At 42.4% G+C, this 17,247-nt stretch overlaps 1 protein-coding gene across 3 annotated transcripts; it reads right to left on the bottom strand.

The window, feature by feature from the left end:
* Window positions 1-624: 624 nt before the first annotated feature.
* On the bottom strand, window positions 625-17,022 carry LOC117951571 (C-terminal binding protein 1). Of its 3 annotated transcripts, none has more exons than XM_034883331.1 (11): window positions 16,779-17,022; window positions 15,600-15,648; window positions 15,160-15,303; window positions 9,130-9,284; window positions 8,626-8,770; window positions 8,310-8,516; window positions 7,893-8,107; window positions 6,593-6,723; window positions 6,372-6,499; window positions 3,375-3,492; window positions 625-3,271 (listed from the first exon to the last, which is right to left on the bottom strand). In XM_034883331.1, the coding sequence occupies exons 3-11, from the start codon at window positions 15,218-15,220 to the stop codon at window positions 3,094-3,096; spliced, it is 1,338 nt and encodes a 445-aa protein (XP_034739222.1). In that variant the 5' UTR covers window positions 15,221-15,303; window positions 15,600-15,648; window positions 16,779-17,022; the 3' UTR covers window positions 625-3,093. The 3 variants fall into 3 exon arrangements, with proteins under 3 accessions (XP_034739222.1, XP_034739223.1, XP_034739224.1); XM_034883332.1 differs by lacking the exon at window positions 16,779-17,022 and adding an exon at window positions 16,515-16,727; XM_034883333.1 differs by lacking the exons at window positions 15,160-15,303; window positions 15,600-15,648; window positions 16,779-17,022 and adding an exon at window positions 11,297-11,613.
* Between the last annotated feature and the right edge of the window lie 225 nt (window positions 17,023-17,247).

Below are 17,247 nucleotides of genomic sequence, written 5' to 3' on the forward strand. Positions count from 1 at the left end.
CGATTCTCATCGTAATTTTCAGCTTTTTTCCTTTTTGACAGACCACATCAGTGTTTACTATGCCCTCCCCCCCCCCCCCCCCCCCCCCCCCCCCAGCTCTGGCAGCACTGTGAAAGATGCTTTAAGAGCCCCAGAGTGGTGATGGTGGGTAAGGGCATTCTCACACCCAAGAGTGAAATATCAGCTGTGGCTTTGTAAGCATACACACTGTGCTTATCTGTTAGCCTACGCACATACACACACTGCCAGGCTGACTTAACTATTCAAAGTTAGAAAAGAAAAATATAACATCTTTTTAATGCACAGTAATTCACACTTGATGTATGTGTTTGAGCCCCAAAACAAGGCTAAATGTGGTTCATCAGTGAAACAGAACTGCGAGGTGCTGCAGATTTAGGCCTGCCAGGGTGTGAGGATCAAACGGATTCGATCATGGCCTGTTCCTTTCAACTGGATGCGTCTCCTGACTTAACCTGCTGTGGTCAACTGTATTAAGGCAGTGAGTGGTTCCATGGCGACTTTCTATAACAGTTAATTTTACAGGGAGAGAATAAGTAAGGCCCAGAGGATATCAGCCGGAAAAGACAGTTGGGATAAGACGGAAAAAAATAAAAATAAAAAATCATAAAGAAATTACCAGGAGAGGGATCTTTTGATTTTTTTCTCCGAAATGCTTCAGTACAACATGTAGAACACAGACAGCATATCCATAAAAATGAAATCCTACAATAAAACATTATGGTTTTTATAACAGTGCACTGCTGAACGGAAAAATATATATATATATATATAATCAACAGCTAAATTTAAGATTACTATTATGCTCATAATCCAAACTATGGGGGTTATTTTTAAAAATATATACTCATCACATGACAGAGGAGCCTAACGTCTCAGGACAGACATGCTCCATGTCTCTCGTAGACTCTGAGGGAAAACTGTACATCACTGGAAACTGACCACGACAAAAATGGCAACGTGGGTTGAAAACACTCTGAGGGGGAACGGCCAGGGAGCAGCGGGAAACGCGAGATGACACAAATCCATTAAGCCAATAGTATTTCCCCTAAAACTTTTCCTCACATGCACTATAGATAGAGCAGCTTGACAATGAAGGGGGTTAAAAACAAAAACAAAACTTTATCTACTGTTAAAGTAAAAATAAAAATAAAAAAAGCAGACCGCCTTTTTGTTTTCTTTTCCTTCTTTTTCAATAGCCAGTAAGATGGAGGTTGAAACACATCAGAGTCTGATTCTAAGAATGGGAAAGTGTTGCTGAATTCTCCACAATGACGAAATAAAAAGGCAAAGGCAAAGAGATACGCATTGGTTTCGAAGCCTGAGTGTTCAGTGACCTATAGCAAACCTAAAAGATTTTGTCAATTTCATTTCATGGGGCAATGCTTTTTTTTTTTTCATTGTATCATTACCGCTACAATTTCACAACCCTTCTGGTAAAGAATAGTAAAGAAGTATCTAGAAAATCTGTACAAAAAATAAAAGGGTATGCACGGTACATTCAATATCTGTTACTGAGGTACTAGAAAGGTGTTCCCTTGACACCAGGGCAACAGCGTTAAAGAGTTACTCCTAAGGGACTATTCCTTTGGAAAGACCATAGCTTGTTATAACAGGGTGAGGGCACATCCAGACGCACATACAAAACCCACACACACCCATGTACGCACACACGCACGCACGCATACCACTGTCATTTACAAAGCCAGCATGCAAGAACACTGTCCCCTTGCTCCTACAGAGAAACTAAACTCTACTGTCCCCTTACGCTTAAAAGGAATTGGTGGATGCGTTCTGGTTCATGAGCTGATGTGTAGGATGGGCCATGACAGTGGGAGAGGAGTGAAGGTAGGGAGGGTTGGTGGGTGGGTGGGTGCAGTGAGATCTTATTAAACAAGAAGGCGTTAGTTGATCCCTGCTCACCCATCTTGAGTTCTGAATGTTGGCAGTGTGTGAACATGTTCTTCATCACTACAGCTAACGTGTAACGGTCTGTCTGAGTGAAGTTAGCTGGCGTGCAACTCTCTCTTAGCTCTGAGCAGTTAGACAGTGCCCTCTGCTGGCGAGGCCTCTGGCATGCTGCTGTTTTCCAAACAGAAAAAGCTGCACACCATGCTGTAAAGAGCTCAGACAGGGCACTCCTGATGCTGGCATGAGATGAAATTCATGCCTAGGTGCTATCTGATAAAACGCAGTTATCTCATGACAAAACAATCCATGAGGAGTTAACTGTCCTTAAACTAGAACGTCACAGCAGTAGAGCATGTTGGGTGTCACTAAGCATGAGCTGAGTAGATCCTATGTACTTTGAGAGTCTGACAGAGCTTCACACCAATGGCATTACGTTGTATTCTGCTGAGCGAGCGGACGACACTGCCGTAGAGGGCGGAGGGCCAAACTGTGCGGAGGGGTAACTAGACGCCTGGCGAAGAGGACTGGATGTACTGTTTGTGATTCTGTCTGGTTTACTTTAGTACACATTTCCCCCCCATCACAAGAAAGGTTGAGGGGGGAAGGAGAAAAGAAGAAAAGAGCAGTAACACGAGCCATTAATGTACAAAGGGGGGGCTTCAACCTTTCTGCCTCTGTGCTCTATGGTCAGAGGAGGACTGCAGGAGGCAGCGGACTAAAGCCTCAAGTCAGAAATGCAACTTTTTTTTCTTTTTTTTTATACAAACAAACATTAATACCTATTACCACAACAGGTCACCTTTCCATTAAAAACAACAGCCAACTAAGGATATAAACCAATCAAATCATTGAATCCTTGAGAACACAGTTATTGCTGACGTTGTGGGGGAGTGAAGGGGGGAGGGGATGGCAGGTGGGTGGCTGATATGAGGACGAGGATGGAGGGACGTGTGTGTTTTAGGGGTGTGGGTGGGATGGGACTAGCTGTGGATAGGTCACTCCTGGGCTGGTTATGTGATCTGAGGAACAAGACTGTAGATCCACATCAGGTCAAACTGGCGCTGCCGATGTACTGGAGGGTTGGGCTGTGTCTGATGCTGGGAGGTGGGGCGGTGGGAGGAGGTTTCCAAAAGAGACGGAATGTGCTGTCGACGGCAGGGGGGGCTATTGGTCGGAGGGGATGTCTCTGTCGGCTTCGGCCTTATTCGGGGAGGGGGCGTGAGGGGGGTGGGAGACAGGGGTGATGCCATGCGCCAGGGTTCCTGAGACAAGGCTTTCAACCCCCGTGCCAGCTCCTGGGATACCCCCTGCTGCTGCAACATTAATCAGACCTGAAGGAAATCTGAAACACAGATGGAAAGAAAAAAAAAAAAATTATAGCCGTTCCTTTAAAAAAAAAAAAAAAACTCCTTTCCATTCTCAGCTTCTACGTCCCCCCCTCTCACCTGTAAGTGGCTCCATTGAGTTCTGGGTGAACAGTAGCTGGCTCCATGCTGGGCCACTGAGAAGCTGCCATCAGATACTCCTTATTAACACAGTTCTTCAGACTGTCCGGGATACGGCCTAGAGTGTGGAATACAGACCATTACAATTCTTTTATCTATTATCTCTTTCACACTCAGAGTTCAACCAGGTGTATATCACGGTTGATTGTGTGTTTGAAAGGGTTAATCCTAGTCAATCGACTCAGCTTTGCGACCCAGGTTGGGAAGTGGGTTGGATCAGGGTAAGACTAGGGTCGATTTCAATGTGAATTGCGCACTACCAGGGTCAATGACAAATTGGGGCGGGACAAATTATGTGATTGGTTGGAAATGAGAGGGGGCCAAACTGCCAGGAAAAACTCAGTGTAAGAAACGCAAAAAAAAGGTGCAAAGAAAAGCAAAGGAGAAATCAGTCAGCACAAAATCATTCGTTGAATCCTCATCAACGTGTGTTTGATGGATGTTTTTTTGTGCTTTAGATAATACTTAATCCTCCTGTTGTCCTCGGGTTAAATTTGACCTGTTTTTAATTGATAATGGGCTCAAATTTGACAAACAGATTAGCTCTGTTGTCAGCTCAAGCTTTTTTCAGCTACGTCTTTTGGCCAAAGTCAAGTCCTTTCTCAGTCGGCAGGATCTTGAAAAGGCAATCCATGCTTTCATCAGTTCAAGACTGGACTACTGCAATGCCCTGTACGTTGGCCTCAGTCAGTCATTAATTTCTTGTCTCCAACTTGAGCAGAATGCTGCTGCCTGATTTTTAACAAGCACGTCCAGACGGGAACACATTACCCCTGTGCTGTCGTCACTCCACTGGCTCCCAGTCCGTTTTAGAATTGATTTTAAACTCCTGCTGTTTGTTTTTAACGCCATTTATGGCTTGGCCCCCTCTTACTTGTCTGAGATTTTAACTTTCCGCAATTGTGGCAGAGCCTTGCGCTCCTTGGGTCAGCTTCTGTTAGAGGTCCCTAGGTCAAGACTGAAACAGTGGGGCGATCGTTCTTTTGCCGTCGCTGCTCCCAGACTGTGGAACAAACTACCCCCTGACATCCGCACCACTACTGACCTCAGCCTTTTTAAAACGAAGCTTAAGACCCACTTTTTTAAATTAGCATTTAATTCTGACTAGGGAAATACTGTCTCTTAGGTGTCCTCCTTCTGTCTGCTCCTTTCTATGCATTTCTGGAAGGCTTTTAATGTCCTGCAGCGCTGCACCACTACAGCACTTTTGATTGTATCTGCATGTTTTGTATGTGTTATGTATTGTTTTATGGCTTTGTTGTAAGGCACTTTGGGTACCTTTCGGCTATTGTAAAGGGCTATACAAATAAACTTGATTGATTGATTGATTTAAAGTTTCTATATCAGAAATGTCAAATGTCAAAAGCAATAACGTGTAGGTTCCCAGCAACACCCCGCACAAGTAAAACGAATAATCAGTTCACTACTTCAATTAATTTGGGTATTTAATTCAATAGAACAGTTTGAATTTTTTTTAAATAAAGAACGTTGAAAAAAAAAGCTTAAAAACGTGGTGAAAAAGCAGAAAGTGAGATATACAGTATATACCACGGAAAGAAGTGACAGAAAAACATTGAAAATAGTGACAAAAAACTCATTATGAAAAGAAGGAAACACGCGAACGAGAAGTTTTAATTTTATATTTTGAGCAGAAATACAAAAGGTTCCACGGCCGACGGGAAGACAACAAGGTTTAATGCGAAACAACCATAAAATAAGGTTTATTTCTCTCTCTCTCTCTCTCTCTCTCTCTCTCTCTCTAGTGTACAATGACAAATTCAAGTAGTTACAAAAGATTTGTTCTGTACAGCTGGACTGGAGTATGTGACGTCAGCTGTTCACTGAATATGACACCCATTTCCAGAACTTAAGGTAATTGTTATGCATTGCTCCCGGGTTGTGACCCAGGCCGTACCTGAACTATCAGGACCAGGTATATACCTGTGTTAACTGGCTTGGTTTCAATTTCTAAATGTGGTAAACATTGGTCAGATGACCAGGGCCCAACCCTGGTCATTGGTGTGAAAGAGGTAATACTCATAGAGGTTTTCTGTTTGTTTTTTCATGGACCTTCCTTCTTAGCTCCTGACGGGACAATCAGACAAACTGCAGATCACACTGGAAAGTTGGAGCTGGTAGTCTGACTTTGCCAACATTCAGCATTGGAGCTAAGACGAGCAGTGATCAAGAAACAAGTTGCACTGCGCTGCATCACTCTGCCCATTATTCCATTACCCTTTATTTCCATCATGTCCGTATAAAGGCAATTTAGAGACAAGATTCAGTTTATGAAGGTTCATAGCCTGCCATGCTGTTATCATGCGTTGGTGTGTACATCGCCACTGCAGCCTGTTCATGTCACAGTGAGTCAGGGTAATGCTGCTAAAGTGGTTGCATGTGTGGTTACGCTAAAACGCAGACGTTCACTGCAATATACTATAATGGCGAGGCGAGAGTGGTAGCGATGGGGTTACCTTTTCTCTGAAACACGCACAACAGTGTTCTTAACGCCCTGTTTACAGACTGGCAGAGCGGCCGTTGTAGGACAGGGTTTGGGAGGGGAAAGGGAGTGTTTTAATTTTGGGTGATGTGTAAAATGTTCAAAATGAACACAATTTTCTAAATAAAAAGGATAAATAGGTTTGGACAACTGAAATAATTTTTTTGTTGCTACAGAGAGAAGGTATCAAAAAAAAAACGTGCCAAATGTCAAGTACCAGTACTGGTTCCAATGAAAACCGCACCCAACCCTAAGGCAAAGTCATCATCAATGTTGTACAGCCTTCAGAGAATCAGTATTCAAAAAATAAAAACATTACAACTTGCAGTGAAGTTGGAGTGGAGTTGGACTTGTGGAGTTCCTGACTGTCTCTACATAAACAATTCATTTCTATTTAACAACAGGCTTGATCATGTATAGTAAAAGAAGTGCCTTACCCGTGATGGCGCGGCGAACCTCTCTGGCTGCCTCCTCGCGAGCCTCCACAGAGGCCTGCTCACTGTACCAGGAAGTGTGCGGGGTACAGATCAGGTTGGGGGCATCCTTCAGAGGACCTGTTGAAAAACTGTTAAGACAGGGAAAGGTTGTTATAGAGAAGAGTTATGAGGTTGTGTATCGTGCACAACTATTAGTTGTTACTCATGTGTATCATGGTTACCTGAAAGGTTCTGTCTCGTGGACGTCCAGGGCGGCCCCTCGTATCCGCCCCTCTTTCAGGGCCTGAGCCAATGCTTTTTCGTCAACCAGACCTCCTCTTGATGTGTTCACCAGGAAGGCTCCCTGACGCATCTGTATCACAGAGTTAGTAGCAGTATGATTAAAATATGGGGAGTAGACCACGACAGAGAAGGCTGAAACTTGAAAACTGCATCAGAGCAGACTGAAATAATTTGGCACAAATTCCTCCAATCTACAACACAGACTGTCCTACAATTTGGGAGCTATGATTGGTTACGGCCAAACATCAGTAGTCTAGGCTGTCAGTCAAGGATTTGACTCCAGATGTATATAGACATCATTTGTTTCAGGTGAACCAGGGCTATGAGGATATGTACAATTTCCCATGAATGTGTAAATTGTTATAAGACTATAAAAACAAAAGGAAAAACAAAACAGAAATTAAATCTCACAGAAATGTATTAAAATCACTACAATAAACACTGTAACTAACACTGTAACTAACACTGTAACTAACACAAATCTATTTAGATTTTTTACTCAGAAAAGTCCATTCACTCGTATTCAAAAATGTTGGTGTGCCACCTACAATAAACCACTTGCAATTCCATCCTAAAGCACAAATAAAAATCTATGCATTATGTATTACATTTACACTGTTACATCCTTATTTCAGCTCATTTGTTTCACGTGTGGAATAAGACGTGTTGGCAAATTAACACAGTCAGGAAAGTGTCAGTATCAGCAACATTGTGGATGCCGGCTGCCATTAAACACCAAAAAAGGAAGATAGTCAGAAAGACTGACTGATTGGTCGAAACACTAACCCCACTGCATTCTGGGAGTCAAGGTGGCTGGGGCTAACAGTAAAACAATAGCTTTTCATACAAAAAGATGAATAAATATCCATTCAGTTGTGGATATATTCTTTTGGACTAATTGCGCAAAGTATCTGAAAATACACCAGACCGTTCCAGGCCAGATTCCAGGCTTCTGGAAGTCCTAGGATCACACAGAAGCCGTCTTTGGTAAAGATGTTAGCTTAATGCAGCTTTGATTTCAATAAACAATAAGAACCACGCTAGCTTGAAGCGTTGCACAGACATTAAACATTACATGACTTGATTTATGGATTCAGAATTATTATTAGTAACCTAGCTGAGATGACCTCGATTAGATGTTGTCTTGTGTAAACAATTCAACATTTGAGGAGGTCAGAAAACAAATGGCAAATGTGAGACAAAAGTTGTAATTTGCATATTGAGAGTGTATCCACACACCTGTTTGATGGTGAAGTCATTAATGAGGTGGTGGTTGTGCTCGTTGAGGCTGCAGTGCAGGGATACGCAATCAGAGTGGATAAGCAGGTCCTGTAGAGTGGCCATGCGCTGAAGTCCCAGTGAGCGCTCCACACCGTCAGGCAGGTAGGGGTCATAAAAGATCACGCCAAAGCCAAAGGCCTTAGCCCGCAGAGCCACGGCTTGGCCAACCCGCCCTGGAAATGAAATGGCAATCAGCCTTTTATTAAAGCACAAATACCAAACAGGTCTTTTTGTCTGGCCATCAACTGTCAAGCTTGGATTAAACAGATATCCTGAAGTACTACAAAAAATAATCTTTGTCCAAGGAAATGTTGAATCCCTGGCTATGGTGCCCCCTAACAAACCTAGACACCCATGTCCACACTCTTCACTCACCTAGACCGATAATGCCCAGCGTCTCGCCCCGAATACGAGCAGCACCGCCAGCAACCTCCCTGATCTGCTCCACACTCGAGGCACGGGTTCCCTCCCTGAGGGTCTGGTGCATCCAGGTGACTCGCCTGTACAGGTTGAGGATCAGACATAGCGAAGTGTCGGCTGTCTCCTCCACAGACGCTGCTGGCACGTTGCAGACAGCAATGCCTAGATGACAAGTTGAAAGCATGAAAGAGATATTATTCACTCTGCGCGTTATTCGTTGCGTTAGCCCATGGTTGACCCTGTGTCTCCGTTTAAAGTCCCATTCTCTCACCTAGCTCAGCAGCTGCTTTGATGTCAACATTGTCAAAGCCGGAGCCAATCCTGACAATGACGCGTAGGCCTTTAAACTTTTCCAAGTCATCTCTGGACAGAGTGATGGTGTGGTAGAGCAGGGCAGCTACTGCCTCATTTAGCACCTACAGAAGACAAAAGCGTCAAACAATTTTAATCACACTTAGCATTTAAATATCAAACTGATTCACTAATGGGCAAAGGGACATTAGGACACAACTTGGACAAATGTTAGTCCTAAACCTTCATGCTGTGTGGTGGAGAAAGATGTTAGATGGAATGAAGAAGGCAGCGTTTTTTACTTTCATACTAGGTCAGAATGAAATAAAGTGTTAATGTGCTTTGCCCTTATGCATGGATTATGGACATGCGTGTGTCTGTTCTACCTTCTATTTGTGATAAAATATTTTTATTAAAAGATTAGAAACAAATACAAACAATATGCTGACACATGGAACGTGTCCCAGGACCATGTCTGTTCTACCTTCTCATGAATCTCTTGTGTGGACTGGGCATCGCAGAAGGCCACTGTGGCCACATCTTTGAGGATGGGCATCTCCACAGTGCAGTCACGCCCGTCCAGCAGGGCAACCAGGGGCCGGGGGTGCATTGGCCCGTTCAGGATGGGGGGTCGGATACCTGAGTCCAGCAAGAAGAAAATAATGTTGGTTTGTTGCATGTGAGCAAGAGGTTAAATATCTAATGACATATACAAACCGGGTCCAAATATGTTTAAAAATGAAAAGTTACCTAAATCACGTCAAAGACAAATGAACAAGAGTGAACGAGCTTCTATGATGAACGTTGTCATTTCAATCTGACTGCAGGGAGAACTTACTGATGTATACAATAACTAGCTGCTTGCATTTCAGAGGTTAAACTAGAGAAGTGACAACGGTCTGCATTCCCTATGTCTGGAATACCCAACATGATGCAAGTCATTGTACACTAAAAACAAAATCCCCCTGCACACATGGCTAAAGTTAAAAGGGCTAACTGCCAGACTGCTTAGACAATAATAACTCAGACTTATGACTCTTTTTCCAACACACCCACCATCCTAAAGGAACTACAAGGAGGTGGTGTCTAACTGTGTGGGTGTTCTATGGTTACAATGGTAAAGTGTAACTAAATATGTGATGGGCCACGGAGCGTCCAGCATCCTGGCTCATTTGGTATTGAACTCAACCTTAGTTTAGTAATGCCTGAAACTGATATACGACGTCCAGTTATCATCGATCCATCTCTGTTCTATTAGACCTCTCATAAGGGGAAAGTTAGATTTTGGTTAATGAAGCAGAAGTCTGGGAACCTGACCTGCCACTGTATGAGAAGTGCGCACACAGAGAGGAGGGAGCTGGGGTGGGAGGGGGAGTGGTGATGGAGTGTGGCGGCTGGGGGAGGGGTGTAGAAAACTGCGGGGTCTCTGAGAGGAGGCGGTGGTGGTTCATGAGGGGGGTCTGAGTCATGACCTAAATTCTCCTGTCTGGAAGAGTCCCTTCTTCCTATTTTTTCTGGTTCTCCAACATTTCAGCCCCATAAAGATAAACACATACCTTACTGGCAAACATCTGCACATTTGGCCCATGTGCACCATGTCCATTTACCATTATGCCAACAAGGGAAATGTTGCATATCTAAAACAAATGCAATGCAAACAATGCAACATCTCGGTTATATCTGCAAATGTTTTTACACCTCTCTGTCTTTTTAGCAGTTCTTGGCTTGGACTGAGCCCACACATGCACCACTACACTATCTTGTCCCTGCTGGGTGACAGGTGTGTGGTTGTGTCCCAGGGTGGGGGAGTGTGTCTAGCTAGAACATTTACTTGGACAGAGGGCAGGACATTTTGGTGAGACTGCAAAGGAGGGAAGGGAGATGGTAGTCGAGGGTAGAAAGCAAATATTTGTAAACACTTCCTCTGACGTCTGAGCATTTCCCAATGCATGCATGGAACACACACAAGCACAAAAGAAAGAAAAACATACAGCCAGGTACCATTATAGAAATGCACTACAATGTACTACTCTATTGCAATCCACTTCATCTACTGCAGTTTGATTCACGTTCATTGCAGAATTCTCAAGAATGCAACCAGGGCTACTGCTACACGCTAAACGCACAAAGAGATGCTTACTATGTAGAAAAACCCAAAGGGATTCACCACAAAGACCCCCTCTGAAACAGTGATTCTGGAAATATACAAGTAGGCCTACACAAAGAGTAATTTGAGTATAGGACACTGGCATACCCGAGGCCTACTAAGCACAAGCATGGTCGCACACACAATACAATTCATTCAGTGATTCATTCATTCTCCCTCCCTCTCCCTTTCTTTCCCCTCACTCCCTCCTCTTCTCTCTCCCTCTGGCCGCAGTTGGAGGAGTAAGAGGTGAGGGGGGAGGGGTAGCAAACGATGATAATGCAGCAAGCAGCGGTACTCCACCCAGACGCAGCTAGACACACACACACACACGGTTATTCAGTTCCTTCTTGGCGGCTGCGACAACACCAATACGCGTTGAACACAAAAGGGAAACTGCACGAACGTAGCTGCTCCACACCCAAACCTTAGATATCTTCCGCCACAGTTCACACATTTCAAAAACACATTCCAAAATAGAAAACACATGAGCACCAGGCCTAACCTTGCATTATGAAGTCTGTGAGCCTGTCTTCCTCTCTCTCTCTCCCTCTCTCGCCTTGCTCTCCCTCTATCGCTCTTTTTTCTCCCTCTCTCTCTCTCTCTCTCTCTCTGTCAGCCTGCTCTTGGCTGGCTGGATCCCAGCTGTCATCCACGCCCAGCCCCTCCCCCATGGCTAGCCTCCAATCACAGGCAGCTCCATTGAAGGCCAGCCAACCAGCACTAACCTCATTAGCATAGCCGAGGCTGAGGCCGAGGGCGGTTTGGGCTGTGGTTTTTTTAAAGAGACAGCTGGCCTGTTTCCCTGTAGCTGCGGCCACGACCCTTCACCTTGTCCTCTCCCTCTAACCCGTCTCCAGAGACTCACCCAGACTGTTCCCTCCATTTTAGCACACCATTATGTCTGATCTCCATCGTCTACTCTTCACTCTACAACAGCTCAAAATACTGTCTTTTCTTGAAATCTGCACTTTACCATTCCTGCGTATACTTGTAGCAACATAAAAACTTATTTCCTGTTATCTTTAAAACTTCCATCAGTACATTCCTTGCATACCAATTTAACAAAAAGAAACAGCAACCACCTCCACTCTAAAGGCCAACTTATGCCTGCGTTAAATCGACGCCGTGGGTACATACGTAGAGAAGTGGAGATACAGACCTCTCCAAAAATGTAACAAGTTGCGGCAACGCAGACCGCAAAAACGTTAGCCCATTTATGGTGCACACCAAATAATAACCATTAGTAATGCCATATATATATGTATATACACACACACACACACACACACACACACACACACACACACACACACACACACACACACACACACACACACACACACACACACACACACACACACACACACACACACACACACACACACACACACACACACACACACACACACACACACACACACACACACACACACACACACACACACACGTATATAGATGAGCCTGGTTAACGTTCTGTGACATGGAGTTTTATATGTAATGTGTGATTGTGTCTACTATTAAACATGCCAAGAATAATATGTTTTCTTATAGTCTAAAGTATTGTTTTAGTTTGCTTGTTAGTTGAAGCTGGGTAAATGAAAGAAATCCAGGACATGTTTATCGCGATTCGTGGTACAGGGCTCAGATAAACGTTTACATTCTTTTAATTTGGTTAAAGTTAATTGGCTCTAGGGCTGCACAATATAAGGAAATATCTAATTCAATATTTTTGACATGTATTGTGATATGATTCACGATATTGAAGGGAATATGGTTTTATGATTATTCTAATTTTCATTGAGAAATATAAAAATAAAACGTGACGTCTCTGTAACACTAGAATACTGAATTTAGATTGGTTTGATTTTGCCTTTTAAAGAAAATAGTGTGCCCACCCTGCAACTTGGACATTGCACTAGTCCATATTTGGATTTCAATCAAATTGTAATTAATTGAGCAGTCTTAGATTCTCTATATTCCTGTTATTGATTAGTCTCAGTAGCTACAGTGGCTAAACTAACAATATTTATGTTAGCTAAGGCTAGTTATAATATTAACGTTGGGTATATCGGCAAGGATATATAAAATTACTTTACCGTTTGTGACTGACAGTGGCGTACCACTTTTATTGCTCAATTATATAAACATATTATGGAACTGTCAACATCTGGTTTCAAAGAATGAAAACACTTTGATCACTGTCATTTGATGGTTTTCCAGTTTAAATACAAAGTTAACATAGAGCTAAAATGTTTCGGTTTCCACATGTGGACACAGCGAAAGACCATATGGCTTTTGCAATCAGGTATGAAAGATTATTTTTCATTAGTTGAGCAAGGCTTAAAGGGATTCTTTTCTGAATTTTAAAGCAACTCTGCCGTCTTAGTGTGAGCAGTGGGTGCAGATGAACGGTGTTCAGACCCCCGCTGCTCTGCTCCGTGGAGGTTCCTGTTCCATCTGCACACGTCGGCCACACTAACATGACACACAGGGATGGACGGTATGACCAAATATTTGTATCGCCGTATTTGTTTTAAAGATTCTGGCAGTTTCACTGTATTTTCTTTCTTTTGCTTGACTGGGTCTTTATACAGGTTTATAATGACTTATTTTACTCAGTATTCAGTACTGTCAGAATATAAAAAATGTTTCAATGTCATCATGTGCACTTAAAGTTTTGATTACTAAAGGGTTTGCTTGGCTCCACAACATTATACAACAATGGTATATGAAGGAGAATGCATGAATCAGTTACAGAATCTAAACTATTTTTTTTATTGTGCAAAATACAAAGTAGTCAAATAAACTTAAATTAAATAAATACACATACCAACTACTTTAACATGCTTCCTTTTCAAAACAACTGTTTAAACACTACCCTGACCACAGGTAACATTAGGTTGTTGTAGAAGTGGGCGTAGCTCCGCTGTCAGCTTGCTTAGGTGTTTGAATAATGTTAGTGGTTTGGCGAGGCAAGATATCTTAAATCCAATGTTTTAATCAATGCTCTTAAGCCGTTTTTCCCCACAGTCTGTAATCAGACAGAAGGTGGCTTGTTATTGCTTTCATTATGTTGCTCCGCTGCACGCTTAAGGTGACAGGTCTTAACGTTAGCACGGCCAAGTAACCTTAGCGCGGCGAGTACAGTTAGCACAATTCTTTTAAACCCAAAAACCTCCCAACATCTGACACGGCTCCTCTTTTTGGCACAAGTTCATGTGTGTCATCATGTTCTACTAGTTATGCAGCTTTGATTTGGAACTTTTGATGTCTATCCTTATCCATCTTCACCATAACGTAAAACCAGAGCACTGCTGTTTGCTGAACGTTGTGTAATCAAATACACTGGTGTGGCAGTATATTAAAAATTCATATCATACTAAAAAATACACACAGATATTCGATGTGAACCGGTACACTGCCAAGCACTAATTACACAGAGCTGGTTTAAAATCAGCAAAGTTTCCCTTTCAAAAGGAACGTGCCTACTAATTGGGACTTATTATCCACCGTGTCCCCCAGAGTAAGATAAGTTCATACATACCCGTCTCATCTCAGTGTGTGTCGTAACTCTGTCTGGCGCACCTACCGCTAGCCTAGCTTACCACAGATGGTGGAGGTAACCGGCTCCAACTAGCCTACGCCTCCCAATAAGTTACAAAATAATGCCAACAAGTTCCTATTTAGATGTTGAGATTTGTATAGTTACAGTGGGTACAAATAACAAGGTCATATAAGAAACAGCCATCTTGTAACCATATACAAACTGGGAACTATGTTCTTAGAAGCTTAAGTAATATCACTTGGGCGGAGTGGCATCTGAAAAGCACCATTGTGACTCTCTGCTTCTCACCACGGGGCTTCTAGTGTGCTTTGATCAAATTACTCTGCCCAAGAAGCTGAAGTTGCATTTATTCGGCTTCTGAGAATATAGTTCCCAGTTTGTAAACGGTAAGAAGATGGCTGTGTCTCATGTGATCTTGTTATTTGTATACACTGACTATACAAATCACATGTAAATAGAAACATAATGGCGTTATTTTGTCACTTATTGGGAGCAGTAGGCTAGGTGGAGCCGGTTACCTCCAGCATCTGTGGTAAGCTAGGCTAGCGGAGGGTGCGCCAGACAGCGTTACAACAACCACGGAGATGAGAAGTGTATGTATGAACTTATCTAACTCTGGGAGATACGGTGAATAAGCTTAAGTCCTAATAAGTGGGTGTGTTCCTTTAACTCTCTGCAATATGGATAAAATGGCCTGGATAAAATACAATAAAGTTATATGTAAATAATTCATAGTAACATAAAATATACCTCATAAATTCAAGCTTTTACTTTGTGTATGAGTATTTATGAATTCTCACCCTCACAAATGCGGTCAAGTCTCTGCCGCTTGACCTGTTTGTGTTTGTCCATCAGAGCCATAGACCACGCAGTCTGAACCTGGGACAGAGAAGAACAGATCCAAGTGCAATGGAGCCCTTTTAATGTTGTCCACTTAGTTTCACCTGCACCAATCAAAAAAGAAAAGAAAAAACTGTTAGTAAAGGGGGTAAAAAGTACTTATTATTGCCACATTTAAGAAAAAATTACACAAGTACATTGAATTGTGTTACAAATTAGCTACTAATGAAAATAATATATCCATGTGTAACTAATAAAACACAGACCTTACACCAAATAATCGAGGCAGAACAGAAACCACTCCTAATTGTAAAAATCTTGGGAGTTTATCAAATTAAACCCAGAGAAACTGGTTTAAGTGGATTATTTCTACAGTTACAGAGTGCAGACAGTCACTCACCTGGAGAACAATGTCCGTTGTGCCAGTCAGATGGACAACTTACTTTACACTGTAAACAAAAACACATATTGATCTTTGATTGTGACATTGTCATACAGCATCACTACATGTGTCTAGTTAAGGCCGACAATAACTTAAAGTTACTAATAATTGCAGGATTCTAACAAAGTACTCAGTAAAATGTAGTATCATGTGCATCCCCTGGAGACAAGTTTGTTTTGTAATGGTAATTTGTGCTCAAAACTCATTCAGTACTGGCTCATAATGTCTGATACTTAATCCCTTTACTTTAACAGTTAGTTATTTTTCCTTTATTTAGTTTACCTTTTAGGTTATTGATCATAGTCTACAACTTTGTGGTCAACTTTAACCTTGCTTGCAAAAACAGCACAACTCTCTTAAACAGTGCATTTAAACAGTTAATATAGTATGAGTGGGTCATTTAACGACAACTTGTTAAAATTTCAATGTTTCGGAAGCCCCTCGTTAGCAGCCAAGTTACCGTTAACTACCTAGCTAACGTTGACTAGCTAGCTAGCTTATGGTGCTAGCTAACCCGTTTCCCAGGTATCGATAATAGCTGGGATAGTGAATGGTGGATTATGTGTATAATAACAATGTAGTTTAGTCTTTGCTATGTGGCCAGTATGTTACAATCAGTCTGTTCGTTCTTGCATAAACTTCTGAATAGCGGTCCGTGCTAAAGCTAACTAAATACATAGCACGGTAGCTAGCTAGCCGATGTTGGCTAACCCAAACACAAACATTTGAGGACTTTAAGTAACGTTAGCTAGCTAACATGGAAATGAAAACTACAAATTCCTGTCGACTCTGAATATACACAGCATGTGGTGTTATTTAGCTGCCATTAAGTTTTGAAGCGTGTTAATAAACAAAAAACATAGCTAACGTTACGTTTATGAGGCGTTTGCAGCATAGCTAACGTTAGCTAGCCAGCGCCGTTAACTAGCGTGCCGCCTCTGTGTGGGAGATTCGGGGGGGAGCCCATTTCGTCCGGATTGTTATCAGCGAGAGGCGCTACAATGTGAAATATCTGACCCAGAAGCTAAACAATTGATTACTTCTACAGGGAAATGTGAGCCGTCCATATGACTGAATCCAAGCAGGACTATTTTGAAACCAAGTAACTGATTCTTGCAAAAATAGTCAGTTATTTACCCCGGATAAACTCTTTCAAGAGTGCTGAGGCAGTGTGCGTGCGTCGGTGGTGTTCCCTCTCTCCCGATCGCCATGAAATTACACAAAAGAGGAAGTGGATTGTTGGTGGGGGGTCAGACAGTCTGTGTGTAAAAGCATCGCTGGACTAGAAGGAGCGCCCTCACCTTCCACGGCGGAACGGCAAACTTTTTAAACATTGTTTAGTGCTCTAACGTTAGACTCTTTAGTGCAACATGCTTTCTTACTCAATTATAAAACTTTTTAAAAATAAAATTAAAAAAAAACTTGGTTGTTTATCCGTGGTTGAAAATGTTTAAAAGATCCAACCATGTAACTAACGTTATTGGTCTCAAAATGATACAAAATGTTTGAGCTAGCTATATTAAAGTTTTGTGAAACTGTGTACCCCAAAACCGAAAATTAAGCAATGCCTACAACTGCTGTTCGTAAAGTCAGATTCTGTGCAACA

The sequence above is a fragment of the Etheostoma cragini genome, chromosome 10 (assembly GCF_013103735.1).
Source record: "Etheostoma cragini isolate CJK2018 chromosome 10, CSU_Ecrag_1.0, whole genome shotgun sequence".
In the NCBI taxonomy this organism is placed as follows: Eukaryota; Metazoa; Chordata; class Actinopteri; order Perciformes; family Percidae; genus Etheostoma; species Etheostoma cragini.